The sequence below is a fragment of the Pocillopora damicornis genome, chromosome 11, assembly GCF_964200805.1.
Source record: "Pocillopora damicornis chromosome 11, jaPocDami1.2, whole genome shotgun sequence".
Taxonomy (NCBI): Eukaryota; Metazoa; Cnidaria; class Anthozoa; order Scleractinia; family Pocilloporidae; genus Pocillopora; species Pocillopora damicornis.
Window position 1 is genome coordinate 13,837,528 of NC_142680.1, and position 22,453 is coordinate 13,859,980.

Genomic DNA, 22,453 nt, shown 5'->3' on the forward strand with positions numbered 1-22,453 from the left:
GTAGAGCCGCTATCACACTTCTCTATGCCTCGTTTCTATGCATTCGAAAATGTTCCTCTACGTTCCTATATTTTCTTACATGTTACTAACAACTCTTCTGCCTTTCCGGCACCCACTGTTCTTTTCAAAAGTTTTTTATTACAATGTCTTGCATATTTTCTTTCGAGCTTTTCTGAAAGGATATCTCCCATTAGAAGGGGGGTGAGACCTCGATAGAAAAATCATAACCAATATTTCCTGGTGGAATTGTTAGAAAAAACAAACACTGTTTTGACGAACAATTTGACGAGGGTCAGGGAAAGCGTGGACACCAAAGGTAGGATTCAGAAATTCCACCTACAATTTGCAAAGAAACCGTTTCAGTTATAGATTGAAATGAAGGCATTGAAAATGCGGAGGAATAGAATCAGGATTCGATGATGGAGATACATATTTTATCAAATAGTTTACAATGGTGAAAAAGTCGTTTATTGTGGAGCTTATCCCTCTTGAAATTTTTATGGAATACTCAGATTATGGGTGCGGATAGTCATTCAAGGCAACAGCTGCTTACGAATGACTGAAAAACTATCGAAAAAAAGATATTAATCTACAATAAAACTGATTCCTGTAGCGCAGGAAATTATAATATCTTGTGTGGTGTTAATAAGAGGTGATGACTTAACTTGGAGTGTCAGTGATTCATGATAAAAATGCTAGAGAATAGATTGGAAAAGATTTAATCCGGTGTTGCACGAGTTTGCTTACTGTGCTTTGCCATTTTACTGTCTATCAGATTCAAGCCTTTAAGTGATTGCGACTTACATGTTAACATGCATGTTCAATCATATTAACCTGCCTTCAGGTTGTTTTTTTTTCCGCTTTTTTTTCACTCTAAATTCTCATTGGCTCACTGCGATATTCTCTTTGTGCTGGTAAATTTGAAATTAAAGTTGTTTTTAGCTTTGATGAACTCAATCCAAAGACAGCTACACGTTATATAAAAATCAAACCAAGTTAAGCTAAATCTATTATACGCATATGTAGTCGTGAAGCTATCCTCAAACGTAAAACAAGACTTATAAGCATGTGGGTCTCTGAGTAAAATCCCTTTGGAAATCTTTGTTGCAGCTACATGTACACATGTTCTAAAATAAAATCTTAAGTGCTTGCGTCACCGTTTGTGCCTCTTGGAATATGTCGCCTTATTTTTCAAGTTTGTCATTTACAACCTGTGTAAATCTTCCCTATCCCGACCATGAACCATTTAGTGGTTCATTCTTAGTAAGTTGTTCTACATCAGCGAGTCATTTTAGAATCTTTAAAGCTAAGAAAAAAATTCAAACTGTTGTGAAATAGAAAGGAACTGCAAATACTAAACAAGAACTTTAAAGAGGTCTCAGCAGAGATTTGAACTGTCCTGGCCTTCTTCATCGTTCTATCCTTCCTTCAGTTTCGATTTCTGAGCAAGGACTTCCAACATCTGTGATTGCTTCCTTAACATGTTGCTGATCTCATTAATTCTGAAAATAGAGAAAAAAAATGAAATATAAAAGTAGAAACCAAATGTACGGGAATATTATTTAAAAAATCTTACTTACTGTGAACATCATTAGACAAATAGATATTTTAGAATCATGCTGGATAAAGTCGGGCAGCGATATTTAAAAGCAGTAAGTTTATTGTTGTTCATTTTCCTCTTTTTTTTTCTTTGAAAATTGAATTCCTTTTCCGCTTTATACTATCGAAACTCAAGCCTGCGAAACTGTTCTGACATCTTGGAAAATTACTTAATGGGAAACTGAGACAATTTTCGAGTGTGCTGATATGTTCATTCAGACGTTTTCTCTGAAGCTTCGAGCGGATTAAAAACAAGACAAAAAAAAAAAGACAACTTACTTTGTTTCCTGTTCCTCTACTTTTGTTTTTAAGTCAATTATTTCACGAGGGACATCATGTTCGTCTTTTTCATTCTCATCACCTCCCGGATGACCAAAACCACATATAGCATCGTATAACTGAAATAATAGGTTGGGGTAATACTTTGCAGCATAAAACTTTGCAATAAAATGACATATTTGCTGGGATGAAAAAAAAAAAAAAAACGAGAAAAGTATGAGTCTCTTTGTTGGAAGAAAAATATGCACTTGCATCAGTTTTGAGATTATGGACAGATAAGTGTTGTCATAAAGATAATCAAAACCATTAAAAATTCCTGAAATGTGATTGGTGCATCAGCTGCGTTAGTTTTTCACTAACCATTCTGTACGGTTGTAATCGGACAGCTGGCTGCAATCAGACACCTGTAATCGGATAGTTGAAGCAGCCAATCATACTTAGTCCACTTAGCTGAATCCACCAATCACAAAATTGATCACAATAACCATAGCAACAGCCATTTATACTGAAAAAACTGATGGGGAATTTTTCAAAATAGAGGAATTTTTTTATTTAAGACACTGTCTTTACCGCAGATGTTTATCCTAAATTTATTTCTTTTTCTCAGAAATCGTAACGGTTATGATTAATTAGTAATAGGACTTCGTGTCGTCCAATTCTGTGCGTAATCATACTCATGGTTGACAAATAAGACTCCCGCTTCGCGTTCGTCCGATTTTTGTTAATCGACTCTACTCGGTCCTATTACCATCATTTATCAACACAAGAATTTGAGAAAAAATTAATACCCTTGTTTTCAACGGAAGTTTTTTGTTGGGATATTCGACAAATTTTTCGAATTGAACATGTTTGCGTAGACAGCGTGGAAGTTGTTCCTCGGTTTCCAGTAACATCTTTATCTGTTAAAGTAAATAAACATAAAAATAGTTCAGTGGTTGACTACTATATGACTATCCAGTTCATTGAGAATATAGTCTGAACTGCAAATGTAAACGTGTCGAGAAACTGGACAACTCTGTATTTAGCGAGGTCAAACTACAGATAAGAAAGCAGCAACAATTATCCTTTCTTCATAGGGACTCATTTTTCTATGTCCCATTCTCGTGACGAGACGAAAAAATATATTACAGTGCAAGTAATTCGGGTTTTATTAAGATTTATTATTTGCAGAACTATTAAGTGTCAAAAACTTGACATTTCAAAGAAGATTGATTTAAAAAAGTTTTGATATAAACACTTGCCTGCATAACGTATCTGTCCATTGTGGCATTTTTCTGGATGTTTTCAATGTCCCCAACAGCAAGACCTACCTGTGAAAGAGGTAAAGATTTCGTCAAATTGAAATCGAAACATTTTGTAAATAATGAACTATATGATTTTGGTCGTAGAGAGTTTAATATATAAACATTACTTAGCGTAACTGGAAATGCTTTTATTACTTAATTCCACCGCCCAATTTTCATTGTTCACTGAATTAGACCTAAGGGAAGTAGGTAATAATTCCTTCATACTGCGATCTCTATCGTAGTATGATAAGTACAGGAAAGAGGACACAAAGTAAAATGGAAGCAAAAAAATGTCCCCTACATGTAGATGTTCATCCCACATCCAGTGTAGAACGTATCAATGGCTATTTGGGGTATTCTATCGAAAAAGCACCCCTGGTACCGCGGTGAGGGTACGAGTTAATCAGAGATATGAGCTTTTATTAAAAAAGGAGGGAACTGTTTGCTTTACTGTTGGGCTAAATTGCTTCATTTCGCAGTTGACAGAATAATACATAAATATAGAAAAACGATTCTTACCAGCATATTCATGAGAATGATAGGCATTGCCAGGACGAAAAGGACAAAGAGGGTATTGATCAGGATGGCGAAAGGGTACTCCCAGGGCATGAAGTTATCAGCGTAATTCAACTCTCCCAGAGTCATCACAAAAGTAGTCAGAATCCACTTAGGCAGTGAAGTTGCTGATTCCTGAGAGAAAAAGGGAATGAGCGTAATAATAAATATAATGAACAAACATTCCGTCATAATATACTCAAATAATATAACTTGGTTCAATATGTAGAGCTCCGAAGTGCTAAAGACTCAGGGAGTTTGTATCCCCATATCCCAACTGCTGATTATGTCGCTTGGATTTCTAAGCCCTTAGGCATTTAAGCCTCGAGCCACTCAGTGCCTCCTAACCTGTTGCTTTAGAGTCATGAAGCCTTTACGCACTACCAGGAATGGGGAAGTCATCTTGTTGTATTAAGTCAGCCTTAAGATCAGGAAGTAACTTTTAAGCTCTCTATCACATTAAAGGTTTAACAGTAGCGCTACGCCCAATGTATTCAATAGCAGAGACTTCTAAGGAATTGATAGAGAAAGGCTAATGTTTCAACTCACGTTTTCGTCAATCAGCATGTAGAAAGTTGTACCGAATGCCAAGATGAACAAAAGAAACAGCACTAACACCTGTTTGAAATACAAAGTACTTTTATTTTTATAAAAAGAATCACTTAGATCGTAACAAAAGAAAATGCATCTGAATAACGGAATTAATTATTCCACTCTTACGCCACTTTAGGACATCGGAACGCGCGAAAAAGGCTCATTACTCGCATTTTGCCTCGCCCCTACTGGGCTCGGTAACAACGACGCTAATCGCAAAATCTCCCTGCATATTTAATAAATAAACGCCTCTAGGCGTCTGGTAATGTGCGCGGCTGAGATATTGTCCAAGAAATAAAAATTTGGCCAAAAAGTGAAGGTCGAAGGGAAAATGTGAAATTTTGTGGACATTTTCTTGGCTAAGGATATCATCAATCAACATGCCAGCAAGCCAGACAAGGCTTTATTTATTTTATTACCCTTCTATTAATTTTCATAGCGCGCGTTGACGGCAAATTTTGTTGCTTTTCTTGCACTTTTAAAGGCACTATTTGAGATCAGCTTTTTTAAGGTTACAATCACTGGACTCTAGAAGATGAGTTTTTTTCAAGTCAACAAATTAACAAAAGTGAAAAAGTGAAACTTTTGAGCTGGCTTTTTTCCGCTGGCTTAGTTTCTTTTGAACAGATATAAACGGGGGATAAACATTGACGTATTCGGGGGTTATCACGAGATGACTGTCCTGTAGGTTTGCAACACGTGATGTAACATAGCTAATGGAATCGCGGGAAAATTAATGGGCAGGATATAACGTGTAATTTGCGCCACGTGATGTAAAGTCGCCGATAGATTCGTGCAAAAATTAATGACTGGGTTATATAATATGTTAAACTGTTCAATAAGGAACACGTATTGTATAAAAGAATGAAGAAAACTATTTAACTGTTCGAATAAAATATAACTATGACTCACCTTAAACAACGTGATAAACATCGTGGCCAACATGATGACGTATGATCCCAAAAAGGAAAGTCTGAATATAAAATGCATATACGTGACAGTCGACTCCTATACATATGAAATATTATGTAACTACGCAAACAAATTAAAAAAAATTAAACGCAAACTGCATAAATTTTCTAACGTGGCCTCACAAACCGGAAAAAGATCTTAAGCAGCAGTGGAAATAAGGCCTGAAAAAAGTTCAAGCCTGTACGGGATTTTAACCCATGACCTCTTCGATACCGGTGCAGTGCTCAACCAACTAAGCTAACAAGCTTACTGGGAGCTGGTCATTATGTTGGTTTCAGTAAACTCGTGAAGTGATATTTTATTAACACTGTTCGTATTAATTGGAATTATATTTTACTTACTTTCGTAAATAGAGGATCAGATTCATCCAACCGAAGAACAAAGAAAGGGCTCCAATTTGGATTTGGAAGCCAGACTTGCAGTCGTTGGGGGGGAAAATGTACAACATTGTAATGATGTATCCAGTAAGCACAATATAGTTTGAGACGGATACCAAGTAGTTTGCACGCTGAAATAAAAGAACAAATTCATAATAGTCAACCTGCAAAACTTATAAAAGGAACAAATCCAGAAATTTAACACCGTTAGCATATCGACCATCATCAGAAAAGATACTAACTCCACAGGAATAGCATAGATTATCAAAATCCTGAACAAAATTAAAGTTTGGCCCAAAAGTTTACATGAAAGTCTGGTTGTTTTAACAAAGAGAAAGTTTTGAATAATCTCAAGTATAGCTTATTTGCTCTAATATAATATTTCATATGTATCAGAGTTACACAATAAGTATTTGATTTATTTCAATGAGTTCATTTTGGTTTATTTTTGCTATATAATAATGAATTTTCTCATTCCTTTGACTCTCTTACCTTTTTGAGTAATTGAAAAACTTCACTCGCTAAATGGACAAGCGTGAGTATAAGAACGACGTAAGTAAGCACTTGAATGAACTGGAGTAAGAGAACAAGAGCACGGAAAATTATTTGAATGAATATTCTAAGCGACACAAGAAAGAAAAAAGGATTTTGCAGCAAATGAACTGAACCTCTATGGGAGTTCAAATTGTTTGGAATATATGAGGATCTTCTCCTTAACTATTATAATCATAGTATAGTTCGAAATAAGCCGGATCTGTTTTATATTTTGCTGAAAAAGATTGCAGACACTTTCTTCACTTCTGCAAGGCGTGCTTAAATTCCTCCACGAGTTGTACTTTCACACGTTTGGGTTCGACGCAATATTTGTAAAAAGATATACTGCCTGAAATCAAGTCGTTAATGACCGTGGAATTATAAAAATTATTGCGCTGACTTACCATATCGGAGCGAGTGGTGGGCATGTCCTCAAGATAATCCTTTAAGATTAAGCAGAAAAAATATGACAGTTTTTTGATTGCTTCTTTATTCAAAAATAGTTTCTAGGCATAAAATAACTTTCAGGATCATGTCTAGTATCTCGTTCAACTTCCGTCTGTTGGTTGTCTAATAGCCAGATAGACTCTGCCATGGAATGGATGAAAAGGGACGCTTAATGTCTTCTTCATCAACGGTATTGGTTAGAAACAACCGAAAAACCAAAAAGCATTTCTTTTAGATCTTTGACTAATCGATGGAGGAGAGGGGAAATGCCCCCTAGTGAAATCTACACCCTATTACTGTAAACATTAAAATACGTAATTATTAAAAAAAGTCAAAATGGGTCCCAGGTTTATTTATTAAGCTCTGATTATAGTTATTCATGATGAAGAGATCGAAGACATATCACAACTACAGGTCGTCAATTTTAACTACGTCTAGACTCACAACTTGCTCAGTACATAAAGTCGGAGCTCGTTGAAAAATTCTTTGCTCAAGGAAGATAATAATTTACAAACAAAGTTTCCCTTTTTGACTGCCTTGTTCTTGCTTTTTCTTCCTATTAAAAAAATTTGGTTCGTACCATCAAGGTACTTTGTGAGTAGGAAAAATTGACACTTCTTTTGCGAATTTTTTGGCATGCAAGCATCAAGAGACGTCCAAAATTGTGGAACGTGTGACTATCACTATTAATGGTTGAAATTTTCCATTGTGAACTGATGACGAATACTTCTTTAAACATCTGCTGGTAAAAACAATGTTGTTTATATTCATTGAACAAATTTTGGAGTGAGCATGACCTTCCCTTTTTCGAATAACACTTACCCTTCTCATGTCTGTGTCGTTTGACGCACAGATCTTCTTTTCGTTGTCTCGAGAGTACATAGCCAAGGCAGTCAGCGATAGTAGGTACGTGAGATAGAGAAATAGGCTGAAAATGAGGGATGTGAAACCGAACTTCTTCCTAAAAATAAGATTACAGCATTAAAAGTTTATATATTCGTTTATAAAACAAATTTTTTGTCTTTGGGGTTATTTCCATAGGGCAAGCTGCTTTTTTTTGTTTTTATGAAACCTCTAAAAGAAAAACCTATTACTTCTTAACACTTCTTTAAGCATATTTGGTTCCGAAACAGACAGACGGAGCGATATATGTATGGAATGTGTTTGTGAAGTGGCTCATGTTTTGTCGTCACAGCCTTATCGTGCTTGTTGCCATACATTCACTAGAACACTGAGCTTCTGTTGTTAAATGTGACACTATGTCGGTAGTTGATACAATTTCGTTAGTTAAGTATTGAGCAAAGCTTGGTCCAATCTTACTGTAACTCAAGACCTACCACTTTAAATGCATGAGATTGAAGACGACTTTGTGAGTAAGGCACTTATCACGGCGATATTTTACCATAGTCTAACATAAAAGAAAAGACAGAACACTGTTATTATTGTAAAATTCAGCCAGTATCGTTTCGAATTTCAGGGCTTCCCACGTAGGCTAGTGGAGGGTCTTTCAAGAGGCCTCTGAACCTTTTAACACCGCCCTGTCTCCAAACACAAGAATCGCGAAAAGCAGCTGACTTTCGGTCATTAAATTTAACCTCTAATCCCCTCTTTTTGAGCGAATCATTTCCTTTGCCAGAATTCTCAATAAATCGAAACAAATAATCATTCAGAGAGAATAAGCTCGTCAAAAGAAACGGATGTGAAACTATTCGAAGATGTAGCTGATGTATTTGCAAAGGTCGCTCGTAAACTATTGTTATTTTAAGACCCTCCACCTCCCGTCCTTTCGAACGGCATTCCCGCGCTTTAACTGTTGAAGTTTGGACCGAGGGAAAGACAAAAATCCTAACTGGGTATTCTTCAGTCATGCCGAAATGTTGATTGTCTTCGGTGAAACAAAAAATTGGAAAGGAATGATTTATTTAAGTGACGAGGCGGTAGCGAGGGAGCAAGGAAGTAAATTCCTAACAAAGGACTGCTAGATCGACGTGAAGAAAGAAACTGTGATTACCTTCAGCACAGTCAGCTGGTCCTTCTCAGGATTTGGGACGTACTTTGGTTGAATTATTGTTAAATCTCTCCTCATCTTTAAGAAAAAGAAGTCGCATCAACAAAAAACATTACTGCAAGTATAGATACTTTCCGGGCAGTTAACGATGATAATGTGCTGCTTCAAGAGGGAAATGTTGGTTCTTGCAGTAAATAAGCATTCAAACTGCACCTTATGCATATTGTGAGGTGATTTTACTGTCAAAGGTCACCAACTGCAATACATCCAATGACCTTATTAACAATCACATAAGAGAATCCTAAACGGACAACTCATTAGAATAAGGAACCAAGGCAGGTAGTGAGGTTGGGGCCTCGGGGGAGGTTGCACCTTGGAAATTATTTTAGATACACTAAGAGCCAGTTTTTTACTTACTCTAAAATGAGGTTTCAATTCGTCACCTTCCTCCGTCACGCACTGATCCAAAATAGCCTGTCGATTTCAAAAAGTATCATAATGTTAACGAAACTTGCGAGTGCCACAAAAGTAAAACTGAGAACATTATTGGGTAAAAATTGATATAATTTTTTTTAAGCGCCGGTCATATCTCGTACCATGCAGATAAGACAACGGACCTAAAGTCATTAGTACTTATTAAAAATCGAGCTCTTGTTCTTACCTCTGCAACTTCTGGCATCTTGATAACCAGATCTTGCATCATGAGCAAGGAGCCTGGCGCTGATGAATTCAGAATCTCCCTCCATCTTTTGAAATAGAGGAAAATGGTCTTTCACGACTGTTTCAGAAGTCCTACTTTGTATTTTTTTAATGAGTAATTGATAAATTAACGAAGGCATCGAGAATGTTACAAAATGTTCACAGGTACGCCTGTTGCGATTACCCCTTTCACAGAATTAACGACTGCACTAGTTTTCAAGGTCAGTTGTCCTAAAATCACATGCTAGGAATTAGTTGCACATCATTACCGATCATGCTTTGCAATCGCAATGGCAACATTCTCCTTTTCCTCCTTAAGTGCTATGTCCAGTACATTCTGATTATAGGCGTTCATCAGAATTTCTTGATCTTTAAGTGACAATAAATACACAACAATCTCAGCGTGACCTTCAAATGAGGCCAGGTTTAAAGCTGTATTCTGTCGAAGAAAGAGGAGAGTTTTGGGTTAATTTCTTTCTTTTAACTCTTAAAACCATTTGCAGTAAACATGTTGGAAACGCATCATTTTTTTTTTGTAGCTTTCGAACTTGTCCTCAAAAGTAAAAACACAATTTATGCGCCTGTTGAGGAAATGATAATCTGGAAAACGAACGGGCTTGAAATCACTGAATATTTCCAAAGACTGACTGAAAACTAACAACCAAGTTTCGAGGCCACACTGAAGAAAGTTAACATAATGTGTTACTCATTCCTCTGAAAAAAGGCCAGAATTACTTTTTTCCAATTTCCCGCATGCACTTTAAATTGGATTAATGTTTCATTTGAAATTAATGAAAATTGACTTGGCTGACCTTATTTTCGTCCACATTGTTCAGGCACTCCGGATGTGTTTCCAAGATGGACACAATGCACCTCTTTGAACCCCGGGAGGCTGCTAGATGCAAGGCTGTCTTTTGATTTTGGTCCCTATATGGAGTGAGCAAAGTAACTGACATTAGTCCCCAACCGGCCAGAAAAGCGGTGGCTTTGAACAGTTTCTCTCAGGTTCGAAGAGATTTTGCATCATAAGCTGTTCATTACATGCACTTTGAAACTGCTTTACTTCATGAAGGTAGTGTGGTGTAGTGCGCTGAACTTGTGATCTGTATGTCAAGGGCTCAACTCCATTCTGCTGGTCCCAGGATTTGTTCTTAGTTGCCCCGAGTTCTCTTTACATAGCCACCAAGTAAACTCCGACCATTTGGAACTTTTCACCTTTATTTTATAGTACTGTGCGTTTTCATACTCGGTAAGTCTCAGTGAAAGTACTCGGTCATAAACTGTTGTATGACATCTTGTATGACAATTTTTTTCCATGAACTTTATGAAACTTAGGGCTTAGCATCGTCTCGTTTCGGCAATCGACTTAACAAAACGTTAGTCCAACAGTTTTCTAAGGACGAGAAGTGGCTAATGAAAACAGTTGGCTAACTTTGAACAATTTTGGGATCACCATTTATTTTGCTATCGAAGTCATCCCTTCGTATGATTGGCTCGCATGCCTTGCACGACTTTTTCTCTTTGGTTTAAGCTGGATAGAAAGGTAATTCAAAATTTTCTGGTGAACGAGTTTGATGACCATTATTTTTTTTCTCCCCTTGCGTCTAGCATGTGGAATAAAACTAGTCCAATCCCAATTGACGATGTTACACGAAGTTATTGAATACAATAGTTACGCTTCAGACTTTTTTAAAATCTAAATGTTGAATTTCCTTATCACTACCACTGTCATAATTTTATCTTTTTTTTAATATTGAATTAAAGTAATCATCATTTGACAAGTGGAAAAAAAATTAAACGTTTGAATAGTTTTAAATCAAAGCCGGGGGAGAATTCTGCTGTTCCATTTTCATTTCTAACATTAGGTATCCGAAGGCCAAGTAACTGATGGGTAAGAAAATCGTTAATAGAACCCGACGTACTTCTCTATGGTTGCTGCTTTAGTCATGAGGTACTCGACCACCAGGTCATGTCCTTCGGAACAAGCAAGATGAAGAGGAGTCATGCCTTTGTTGTTTTGTAAATTTATCATACGAACATTTCGTCCAACCAAGAGACTCTCCACTATTGGCAACCACCCGAATCTGCAACAAGAGAACTTCATCAGTATCTTTCCATTGGTAAAAGATCAGTAAGACCAAGATTGGTGATCATGTCAGCTTTTGAGCGACACAAACGGTGTTTTTTTTTCTTTTTGTAGTTTCTTGCTTTATTTTTCTTGTATTCCTTCCTGAAGTAAGTGAAATGGCTTTGTTTCTTTGTTTTTCTTTTCTTTTTGCTAAAATACTTGCTTGCTCTACATCTTTCTGATTGTAATCTGAAAATTCATCTTCGGGATACAAAAGGGATGCTAACTCTTCCAAACTGATGTAAAGACTATTTAGCCTCCTCAAAAGTAGCCTCAACTACACGATGATTCCTCTGAAGTTGGAGTAGCAGGTTTTTTTTAGCAATTAATCAAATTAAATTAACCCTGAATGAAAGTCGTCGTCATCTCATGTACATCTTACTTTGCTGCGATATGCAGAGGTGTGTCCAATTCGTTTGACGTCGAACTAGCGGCAGCTTTGTTGGTTTCCATCAGAAGTGAGATGGTCTAAAGAGATAACGATGTGTTAATCCACGAGAAAACAATTCAAATAAAGGGTGGGTTAGTGAAGGGTTGAAGCCTGACATAATTGTAATGCAAAGATCGGTGCAGTTTGTGTAACTGTGATCGAATGAATAGTTACTTCAGGTGAAACAAATATTCTGTGACCTTTTACGTTTCCAATCATAAAGTAACTCATTAGCGTTTGCAGTTCATGCAATTTCAAAATGGCGTTCAATACATTCGAGAAACGTTTGGTAAACTATAAGTAGGGTCGTGATAATCTTACTCGGAGCCAGCGAGCACTGGCGTGGGTATCTTCATCGTGGGTGCAATTTTTACCTTAGATTGTCCCTTTGCTGCCGCGTAGTCAGCTGGTGTCAGGCTTTTGTAATCCTTATCTGTGATAAGATACGCTGAGGAAGGCACCTGCGTTTGATACAACCAATTATTACGAGTGACAGAATCGTCTAGCATTGTAAGAGGTATCGGGCTTACAGCCTGATTAAACGTTCATGGCGGCCGTAATAAGACAGAACATAGGGATCTGGTTGTTTGTGCTGGAAACAAACACAACAGCAATAACACCAAAAAAAAAAAATAATAATAAAAAAATACCTTGATGGCAGTTTTCCCTGAATAGGTATATTACAATGTTACTGAAACTATTGCAAGAATCTTTGAATCATCTAAATTTTCTTTTTTGACTTTCGTCACACCGCAACCATAGAAAAGAAAGGACAATAATTCGTAAACGCTATGGTTTATCCAAAAAGGTTTGCAAAGAATTTGAGATAATTATTACAAACCCTCAACAGCAACTCCATGACATTGGGGAAAGGAACAGCCGCGTGGATCACTGATCTCAGTTGTATAGTCTTCACAGTGACGTCAGCACCTCGCTTAAGTAGGAAACCCACTGTGTCTACTGCGCCTTTGGAAGTTGCTTGGTAGAGGGGAGTGCATCGTGACTTGTCAGGGGGGTCTATTGCGGCGCCCTGTATAGGTAATGTATCTTTATCTCAGATGACGTCAAAATGTGGTAAGAACAAAAAAGTGGCACACGAGGCGCAGCCAAGTGTGTCACTGATGTTCTTACCACATTTTGACGTCCTCTGATCTATTAATGAACAGACGCACGGCAACTTGGAATCTATTTGTTTTATACAATAAAGAATTAAAATATACGGAAAAAAAGTTGTAGTGGTGACATCATATAAACGTCTGTTGTCCAATAGATCATAAGTGAGAACCAATCAGAATGCGTGCATAACTGAGCTTATTATATAAATATATATATATATATATATATGTACGTTAGTGGGTATCAAGAGAAGGAGTCCATTCTGTCTGTAGGGAGACACTTAAAACGTTTAACAAAACAAAACAAAACAAACAAAAAATGGTGACTAAGTCATCGTTTCCACTGAATCTCTATTCGTTCACCTAGTCTTGGTGATGCAAATGAAAAAAGGCTGTAAAAATCTAAAAATATGAATTTAGAAACGAAGCAAGACAGACAAACGGAAATGAACGTCTAATTGGCTAGTTACCATTCGCAAATAATCAACGTTCTTGCTCAACAAAAGAAAAAGTAGAACATAAGAAACCAACAAACCTTTCCTACCTGATCCAGAAGGTATTCAACCACAGACACGTGATTGTTAGTGGCGGCTCTATGGAGAGGTGTCTTTCCCTCGGCGTCGAGCAGCGTTATTCGACAAATTGAAAAGTCATAACTGACCAAAAGTTTGACAATTTCCATGGAGCCTTGTGCACACGCCAAATGAAAGGCTGTGCTCTTATCAGAGGTCTGGAAAACAATAAAAGAAAAAGTAATATAATGTTATGACTGAAATTACTTATGATAATGATGATAATGACTGTTTTACTGAATGACAAAAAAAAAAAAAGATCGAGACAAATATTTTGACGTCATGATATGCTCTAAGTTGTAGATTCCATGGTAAAAAAACTCTGAGATTACTTTAAGCACTCTCAATACGAGGGTAACCATATTTACGTCATATCATACCTTGTACAGACAAAATCATAACTCACAGGAGAATTAAACACAATGCACTAGATACATGTAACTTTGCGAGCTTTTCTTTTAATTTCAAAATATACGATATGTCAGTAAAAGGAACTCTTGATCAGCTTTATGCAACCAACCTTTGGACATCGCACTCTGGACCCATTTAGTAGACACAGCTCTACAATCTGTGGGAAAAAAATCAAGGATTTCATCCAAAAGTGACAGTTGTTTAATAGTAGCAGCAGCAACATACCACCTTTGGTTAAAAACAGTTGTAGAGAGCATTTAGGAGAATGATTTCACCCGTCTTTGTAATAAAGTTTTCATACCTAGGAAAGAAAATATTTGCACGTATTTCTGTTTGAGATTGTTGACATTTGCAGCTTGTCTCCGACCGCAGAATCGGGACATATGGTCATTGTTTTATCGATGTTAATTTCCACCCGCCTAGTCGTTAATGTTGTCAATGTATTATATCCTTATGCAAGCGAATGTTTGTAATGTAAGTACATTAATTTTTCTGTTTATCGTCCTAACGTTCAAGAAGACGTTTTACGTGCAAAATTTACCTTAATATTTCCACCATCAACTGCCATATGCAGAAGGGAAGAGCCATCCAAATCAGCCTTGTAAAGAAATGAATCCAAATCGAACTTTTGGGAGCGGGCTAAAATGAGGACGAAAAAGCTCATGATTAATGTTACCACCAACTAAAATATCGAATTATACATTGCAACAATAATTGTTAAGGAAGGAATCACTAGAGGGACGATGGTATATAGATGTAGCTTGAATTATACAACAAGTAGCCTTGATGAGATGTCATGTCATTATTTTTCATGATTGACCGATTGATGATTGTACCGCAGGGAACAAAATTGGGACCGTGGCTATTCTTGGTTATGATAAATGATTTGAAAGTACCATCAGCCAGTGACTGTATAAAATATGTAGATGACACGACAGTGTATGAAATCATAAGCAAGGGTGGTCCTAGCAATGCTCAGTCTATGATAAACGAAGTAGCTACCTGGTCAACACTTAACTCGTTTCAACTTCATCCGAAAAAATGTAATGAGCTAAGAGTTTCCTTCGTGCGCTCCCCTCCTTCCTACGATCTCATAGAAATTAATGGCTCTAAGGTTAGCGCCGTTAGTGTCGTGAAATTACTGGGTGTGTATTTTCAAGACAACCTCAAGTGGAACACTCACGTTACTGAGATGATTAAAAAGGCCGCTAAACGCCTTTACTTTTTAACTCAGTTAAAGCGAGCTAAGGTACCATCACCAGAATTAGTGAATTTTTATGTTGCTTGCATTCAATCCGTCTTACTTTATGGATGTCAGGTCTACCATTATAGTCTCCCCGATTATTTGAGCTTAAGTTTAGAGCGGGTCCAAAAGAGAGCCTTGAAAATTATATACGGTTATGAAAATCATTATAGAGAAGTGCTTCAGATGGCAGAGCTGAAAACCCTAAGGGATCGGAGGGAAGACCTTTGCTTAAAATTCTTTAACAACATCGTCTCCAATCCCTTGGATTGTTTGTACCACTTACTGCCTTTCGACAACCGAGATCAACTTAGGGAGTTACGACGACGCAGACCATTTAGAGTTTCCTTTAAAACAAATCGGTTCAGAGATACTTTCATTCCAGCAAGCGCAAGACATTTTAATTGACATCTATTACAATTGTATATGGGCCCATATGTAAATTAGTTCCCTTTTAGGTTTGATTTTATTGTATAGTTCTATTATATAATTTGTACACCTTTGTAATTCAGCTTCCAGCTGCTATTAAGGTATTATTAATAAACGTCTATCTATCTATCTATCTACCATGATAATCAGTCTGATCAGACTCAGACACGTAACCTGAAATGGTGAGCATGTTGCACAGAATGGATCGTTCGGGCACCAGAATTAAGGTCCGGGCTTTTGCCCTGAGAGAAGTCATCATCTTGTGTTTTGTAGTGAGACAAAGTTGTCATCTTCACTTAAGTGTGCTGCAAGCCGAAAGATTTTGAGGGGTAACCTTTGATGAACTAGAAATTCATCCAGGGCAAGTAGCATTATTCACAATCGCTTCTTGCTTATGATAAGGAAAATGTTAATTTTGAAGATATAATTGCTCACTGCCTGTATCAATTAAACTTGCACATGTCTTTTCCAATACAATTTATGCTTCTTAGCTTACAAAGATAAGTCATATTCACCATAATAAAACAAATAGCTGACGGCGTCTTTCGCTCCTCTCTCCACACCATGACCCAGAGGTGTCATTTGATCGTCATCTCTATTGTTTATCTTAGCTTGATGTTCAATCTAGAAAATTATTAATGCAAGTTAATTTGCATAGTTGATTTTATTTTTTTTTTGCAAAATACATAGCAATTTCCTCGTTATATGACGCATTTTGCGAGGAAAAAAGCTTGTTCGAAATAAAGTTTTTTTAATCTTGAACAGATTTACTTCTGATCGTGAGGATGATCGATTCAGCGTTATGGCATCTGTTAGACTTTGTATCAGTTGATAAAAGTAGCAATTTTCTGCTCTGGTCGTTTCGTTAGGTTTAGAATTAGGTAAGATTTGTTCGGCGGTTGGTTTTCAAAGGATGAGAAAGCATCCATTTTTTAATTTTAATGCTTAAAAATAGTTTTTTGTACACGTCCGAAAAATAGCTGGAGTAAAACTGAAACACGTAAGAAAAAAAAGAAATCGTTGTTTTTACTGTGTCCAGTAATTTCAAACAGACAAGGTAGCTGAAAAACGCCTCATTTGCGTAATCTGAGTTGATTGTTAATGCGCGCTACTAGCAGATTACAAAAACTTTGCAATAATACTTTTGAGAAAGCTCATTGGTTTGGCATTGGCGTATCTCATTTTTTGTTCAGTAGCTATGGCAATAAGCTCTGCTCACCAGCAGTTTGCAGATTTGGACACGATCCATTCCAGCCGCCAGATGAAGCGGCGTGACATTGCTGCGACCAGTTGCGTTGACGTCACATTCAGGTTCTTGCAACAATCTCTAGAAACACAATAGACGTTATTGTTCAGTTTATCATGCAGCGTGGGATCAAAGTCATTCAATAGCCTTGTTGAAATTGTCGTTTTATTATCTTTCAAATAAACAAACATCTTAAACTGATTTATTACGACTACGAGAGGTGCCCTTTAAGGAACTGGATCCATAATTTCCTAAAAAACCTGACGAATGTTCTAATAACCGAGCCACGATTGGAGGTTCTTGGGCATGAAAGCTCTGTGACAAGTGATACGTAACATAGAACTATAAAAGGAGACGCCTATCTGGCCTTTTGTTTTCAGTGCGCGACGTACCTTCAATATTTTCTCGTTACCAGCTCTTACAGCTGTGTGAATAGGCGTGTCACCTCTTTCATCCTGGACTCGGACATTTGCACCCTTGCCGAGTAAAATCTCCACGATACGTAGCTGATTGCCTAGTATGGCGTTATGCAGTGGAGTGCGGCCAAACCCATCAGTTATAGACGGTGCTGTAACAGGATCATCACAATATCTTTTATTTTGAAATATATCAACTACTTATCGCGATTTGGAAATTTATGTTTTGTTGTTTATGGCAATATGGATCATGTTTCATCAAAAGCTATTTGATAGTCTAAGGATCCCTTGAGTTGACTCTTAAATGAATGAGAGGAACAGTGTGAGGATTAAACCCTGCTGAATTTCCGAGTACCCTGATCAGATAATTCTGAGAAAGGATTTAGGTATTGCAATAAGAATTGTAGCTATGGACGAATTGTGTAGCCCTTTAGAGCATCCTGAAATATTTTTTCCATTGTGGCTAGAAACTGAAAAAATAATATTTTCCTACCTCTTTAGCAGTCATAGCTATATAAAATAATGATCCTATTATAAATCTTGCACGTAAGGGCGACTGAACTCTCATTCGCAGCTGATGAAACTTCCAATTTGTGAAAACATTCTGGTTAATGGTTATTAACCAAATGCATTCTATTATTGATGAGCCAGCGACAAAAGGATCCAGCGAAAGAGAACTGTCTCCACAGAGAAACTTGTTACATTACCAATGTCGGACATGCACGAGTGAAAACGAGCCACAAAGCAAATTGTATTTCGTTCAGGTGAAATGTACTTAGTTTACAGTGTGCATCAGCAACTTTTGCTTGACTCACCTATTCCTTTTGAAATCAACTCTTCTACGACTTCAACGTCTCCCGATATGGCAGCTTCTTGAAGCTGTGTTTCCCATGAATCTCTCTAAAAAATGTGATGAGTTAATATTTGTTTAGTGCAGGAGAAGAATTGGAGGAGAAGTTTGCTCTAAAGCCTATTTACTTTTGGATCAATTTCAGTATCTGAGAAACTGTGCACTAACCCAGCAAAGAAGCTTTTTCGTAAAACAAGCCTTTTGAGTAGGCTGACAATACCCGACGGGGAAGATTGCCCAAATATGAAGCTGCAGGCCCGCGAAGTTCGAGGAAAATCTGCTATTTGAGGGTATCATTGGCCATAATACCAGTTCAGCCATTGGGGGGTTATCGTTTTTATAATCCTTCTGATAAAGCATGCAGCCTTTTGCTTCTCATATTATCAATATTCTTCTTCGCACGGTAAATAGAATCAGCTAAGGTTCTCTTGAACCACTAGCTACATGGTTATAGGGGCCTCAGCTAAATCAACCTACAGGGTGTATCTTAGTTTAACAACTCGGTATGAAAGGTTACACACAGAAGGCGTTCCTTACATCTTTGGGGACGTCTTTATCAACTTCTTCCTCCACTTTCTCGAGTGAGTTAATACTGAGTGTATAATGTCTGTCTCTTGACAAACGATTCTTTTTCATCTCCATTGCATTTCCTTTTGATGCACTTCTTTTCCTCTTTTTTTGTGGCATCACTTAAAATGAAAACAATGGGATAGATGATAACTAAAGTTTGCTTTTAAAGGAAGTCCACTTTCTAAATCAATGCGCTCTACTCTACGTGAGGAACTAAATTTTTATAATAGTTTGTTGTTCTTGTTTTAAGGCCGGACAACATACATTTGCGAGACGCGTTGTCAAGCAAATGGTCAATATAATCTAGAAATGCTAATTTTGTATACTAAGCTGCTCCAGTAAAATGATGCAGAGAGATTATGATAAAATGGTTCCCTTTGATTCTCGTGCGACGGTATTTTACTGCGCATACTGCACTGCGTATCTTAAAAACAAAATTGATGCATATCAACCACGTATCACTAGCCTGAATCGGTTTTTTTGGTTCAATAACAGTGATCAATAATCTGGAGATGCTAATTTCTAAATTACTTTACTTTAGTAAAATGATGCAGAGAGATAGAGAGAGAGAGATAGAGAGATGTTCGAGTACTTTGGAGGCCAATTTAGTACTACCATCACGAAAAGACGTAACGTCCGAGTAAAAAGACCGGAGTTTTTTAGAGACGTACATTGCACCGTTCTTGTGTTTGCGAACTTACTTCATTTCGAGTTTAAAATAGGTAACACAGGAACTGGTTCTCAACTCACGGATTTCAAAAGATCGATATGTCACCAGAGATAAAAAGGATCAAACTGTAAATAAACTGATACCACCTTCGAATACTCACCGACTGGGAGGAAGTCTCTTCCCGGCTTGATTTCAAGGTCTCGAAGAATCAAGTTACTGCACAGTTGTTCTGTGATTTGAGTTGCAAATCTTTCAAACGTTTTGCATATGACCAATTAAGTCACAAGGGAATAAAAACAGCCGGGAAGACAATGGAGCATTGTCTTCCTGGAGAACAAAGACCGTCAACTCTTAAGGAATGAAGCTTTCTTTAAAGGACCGCTCATTTTTTCCGGAGGGACGCATGATTCTTTAAAATGAGTTCGGATAATCAAGGCGACTTTTCACCAGAGATCTGAGCAGCTTCCCAGCTGGTAAAGGCAAGTGCAGGCAACTCAGGAATTCTGGAACTCAAATTAGTCAAATTACTTTTCTTGCGTTCGATTGTTTCTAAAACAGCAAAGAATTAGTGAGCGACACAATCGCCCTTTTCACTGTTATCTGCTGGTTATTTTAACGATTTCGAAGGTTCGGAAAGAATTTATCAAAATACGGTGATTCGGTATTATCAACCGAGTTGATGACGTTAATTGGCCACCGTACAGAGTTTCTAAGCTGAAGTTGTGAGTGATAACTATTCGTCAGAGCGAAACTAACGAAGGGCTATCGCTCGAAAGCTCAGCTTTGAAACTCCTCACGGTGGCTAATTTACGTCATTAACTCAGTCCATAATACCATCTCAGTGAGTATGAAAGCGATCTTCGCAGTTATGAACACTACTTGAGCAGTAGTGAAAATAGAGAATTTTTTTTTCAGGCCTTATGTTCACTGCTGCTTAAGTAGTGTTCATTACTGCGAAGATCGCTTTCGTATTCACTTCTTTATCCGCAGTTCACATATGTGATTTTCATATTTTTACATTTATTTAATGATAAATTACCTCGTTATACTCTCGCGCCGACGCAGCACATAGTTGCTTTGGAAACTTACCCCCTTTGGTCAAAATATGGTTTTGCCCAAGTAATGATGTACAATCCAATTGCTCTTCATTCTGTTGCACCCCTAAGCGACAAACACGAAGGCAAAATGGACCCTTTTCTCGTTTCTAATCCTTTAAGGTATCTGACAGAATACTGATATAAGTAAATAAGGAAACCTTAAAAAAATTTCTCGTAAGTCAAAGTGATAAAAGAACGGAATACTGGTTACTAGAACGGACAAGATCTGAGACGAACGGGACACCGGTTTAAAACCGCTTTTACGATCAAGACAACTTTTCATGTATCCAATGCGCGTCAGATTTAGACGACCTACAAAGGAGATATATACATGTGAATTCACACCCTCAGTTTTCACGGGTACACGTTACTTTCGCCATATATACCAGTTACGTTACAATTACAACTCAAGATAAGTTTCTAAAACGTCAAATATCTAATCGAAGAAGATCGCTTTATCAGAAAGAAACTGATAGTACGACTCGTCGGTGATTTCATTCTCCAAAGACATTGATATACCATTTCCTAATTTTACAAATGTGATAAATGACGGACAAACCAGTAAACTGTCGGTTGTTTACTTAATTGTTCCTACATGTTATAGAAGTGTCCAGCGGCTGCTGCCTAGTTTCAGGGCACTGCAATCAATACATTCTAGTAGAGCCCCAACCTACTTGCGTTATCAATCGCTTTCTTCTGCGGATAGTTATGTGAAGTACACATTTTAGCGTCGCAAAATGAACGCGACCGGAAGAAAAAAAAGATTGAAAATTGCCACAAACGTAGTTACTGATTTGTTTACATCAGCAGAATAAAGTAATCCGCATCAGCTAATGTTTACGGCTCTCTGAGCTGATTTCGAATGATTAAAGACATGCAAAGTGTAGTTTATTTTGATTGTACTATAGCAGGGTACAAAACTGGCACTGAGTTTGGAAAAATAATCTTTCAGGTACTTGAACACGTATAGTTTTTTGTGGAGTAAAAGGAAACTTTTTAAATGAATTTTTCAGTACTGGATCCATTCCATTAACGAACTACCCTATGAAAGCCTTTGAAAAAAAAATGAGATCGAGGGGCAAACTTCAACTAATGACCCAGCATCCAGCGTTTATATAATTAATTTTCGGCATTATTCCTCCGTCATTACGGCTGAAGTCCTTTTTAGTTGATGTGTATTGATGTGATGTTTATTACCGGAACTTTGCCTTTTTCTTAGTATTTTTCAGTAAAGGATCATTCGCTTCAGTCACACCTCAGTTATAAGCTGTGGTAGTCACCATAAATAAGCCAGCCGAACCTGCTGTCCCCAATCTTTTTTTTTTTTAAGTTGTTCAGTGATCTACATCAGAAAATTTACGCTACTATCTTTTACTGGGAAGACCAAAGTACTATCTTTTTAAGGATTAAAATGGCCAACACAAATTTTCTTGTACGTGACGGAAGACTTTGATAAAAACTAGCACAACATGTAACTCAAAACGATGGCAGAATATTGACCTAAAAGCACCGTTTTTACGAGCCGGAAACGTTGATAAAAAGTAAAATAATGTGACAGAAATGTCAACAAGTGACGGACACAAGGAAACGTATATTTACATAATAAGGAAAAAATACACTTTTTTCTCTCTCTAGAGCGAATTGTTTCTGGATAATTAATACATTTTCTTATTTTATGCAACAAAATATTGCAACGTAGAATCCATTTTGAACAGAAAGCATTAAAAAGGACTTAACTTGCCTAAAATTGATATAATTCTCTGATGGCGAACGTTTCTTAGTAGGGATTGTTTTATTAATTGCCTTGCACTGTTGTACGAAAATAAAATTTCATGCGGCTGATTCGAGTGTTTTTTTAACTTAATTGACACGAAACTGAACATTGAAATGGGTTCCTACGAAATTGTGCAACAGCGTGTGTTTTGG

General features: G+C 37.2%; 1 protein-coding gene across 1 annotated transcript; it reads right to left on the reverse strand.

Annotated features, from left to right (window-relative positions):
- Window positions 1-445: 445 nt before the first annotated feature.
- Window positions 446-19,678, reverse strand: LOC113684197 (transient receptor potential cation channel subfamily A member 1). The gene is made up of 30 exons (XM_027201534.2): window positions 19,591-19,678; window positions 18,728-18,879; window positions 18,156-18,240; window positions 17,317-17,492; window positions 16,898-17,005; window positions 16,194-16,302; window positions 14,548-14,645; window positions 14,116-14,163; window positions 13,568-13,753; window positions 12,750-12,938; window positions 12,283-12,369; window positions 11,861-11,946; window positions 11,273-11,434; window positions 10,163-10,277; window positions 9,620-9,789; window positions 9,313-9,397; window positions 9,069-9,125; window positions 8,655-8,729; window positions 7,981-8,051; window positions 7,466-7,604; window positions 6,601-6,639; window positions 6,155-6,235; window positions 5,627-5,793; window positions 5,226-5,286; window positions 4,269-4,337; window positions 3,684-3,854; window positions 3,120-3,188; window positions 2,667-2,777; window positions 1,879-1,997; window positions 446-1,502 (listed from the first exon to the last, which is right to left on the reverse strand). The coding sequence occupies exons 2-30, from the start codon at window positions 18,875-18,877 to the stop codon at window positions 1,418-1,420; spliced, it is 3,168 nt and encodes a 1,055-aa protein (XP_027057335.2). The 5' UTR covers window positions 18,878-18,879; window positions 19,591-19,678; the 3' UTR covers window positions 446-1,417.
- Window positions 19,679-22,453: the final 2,775 nt, after the last annotated feature.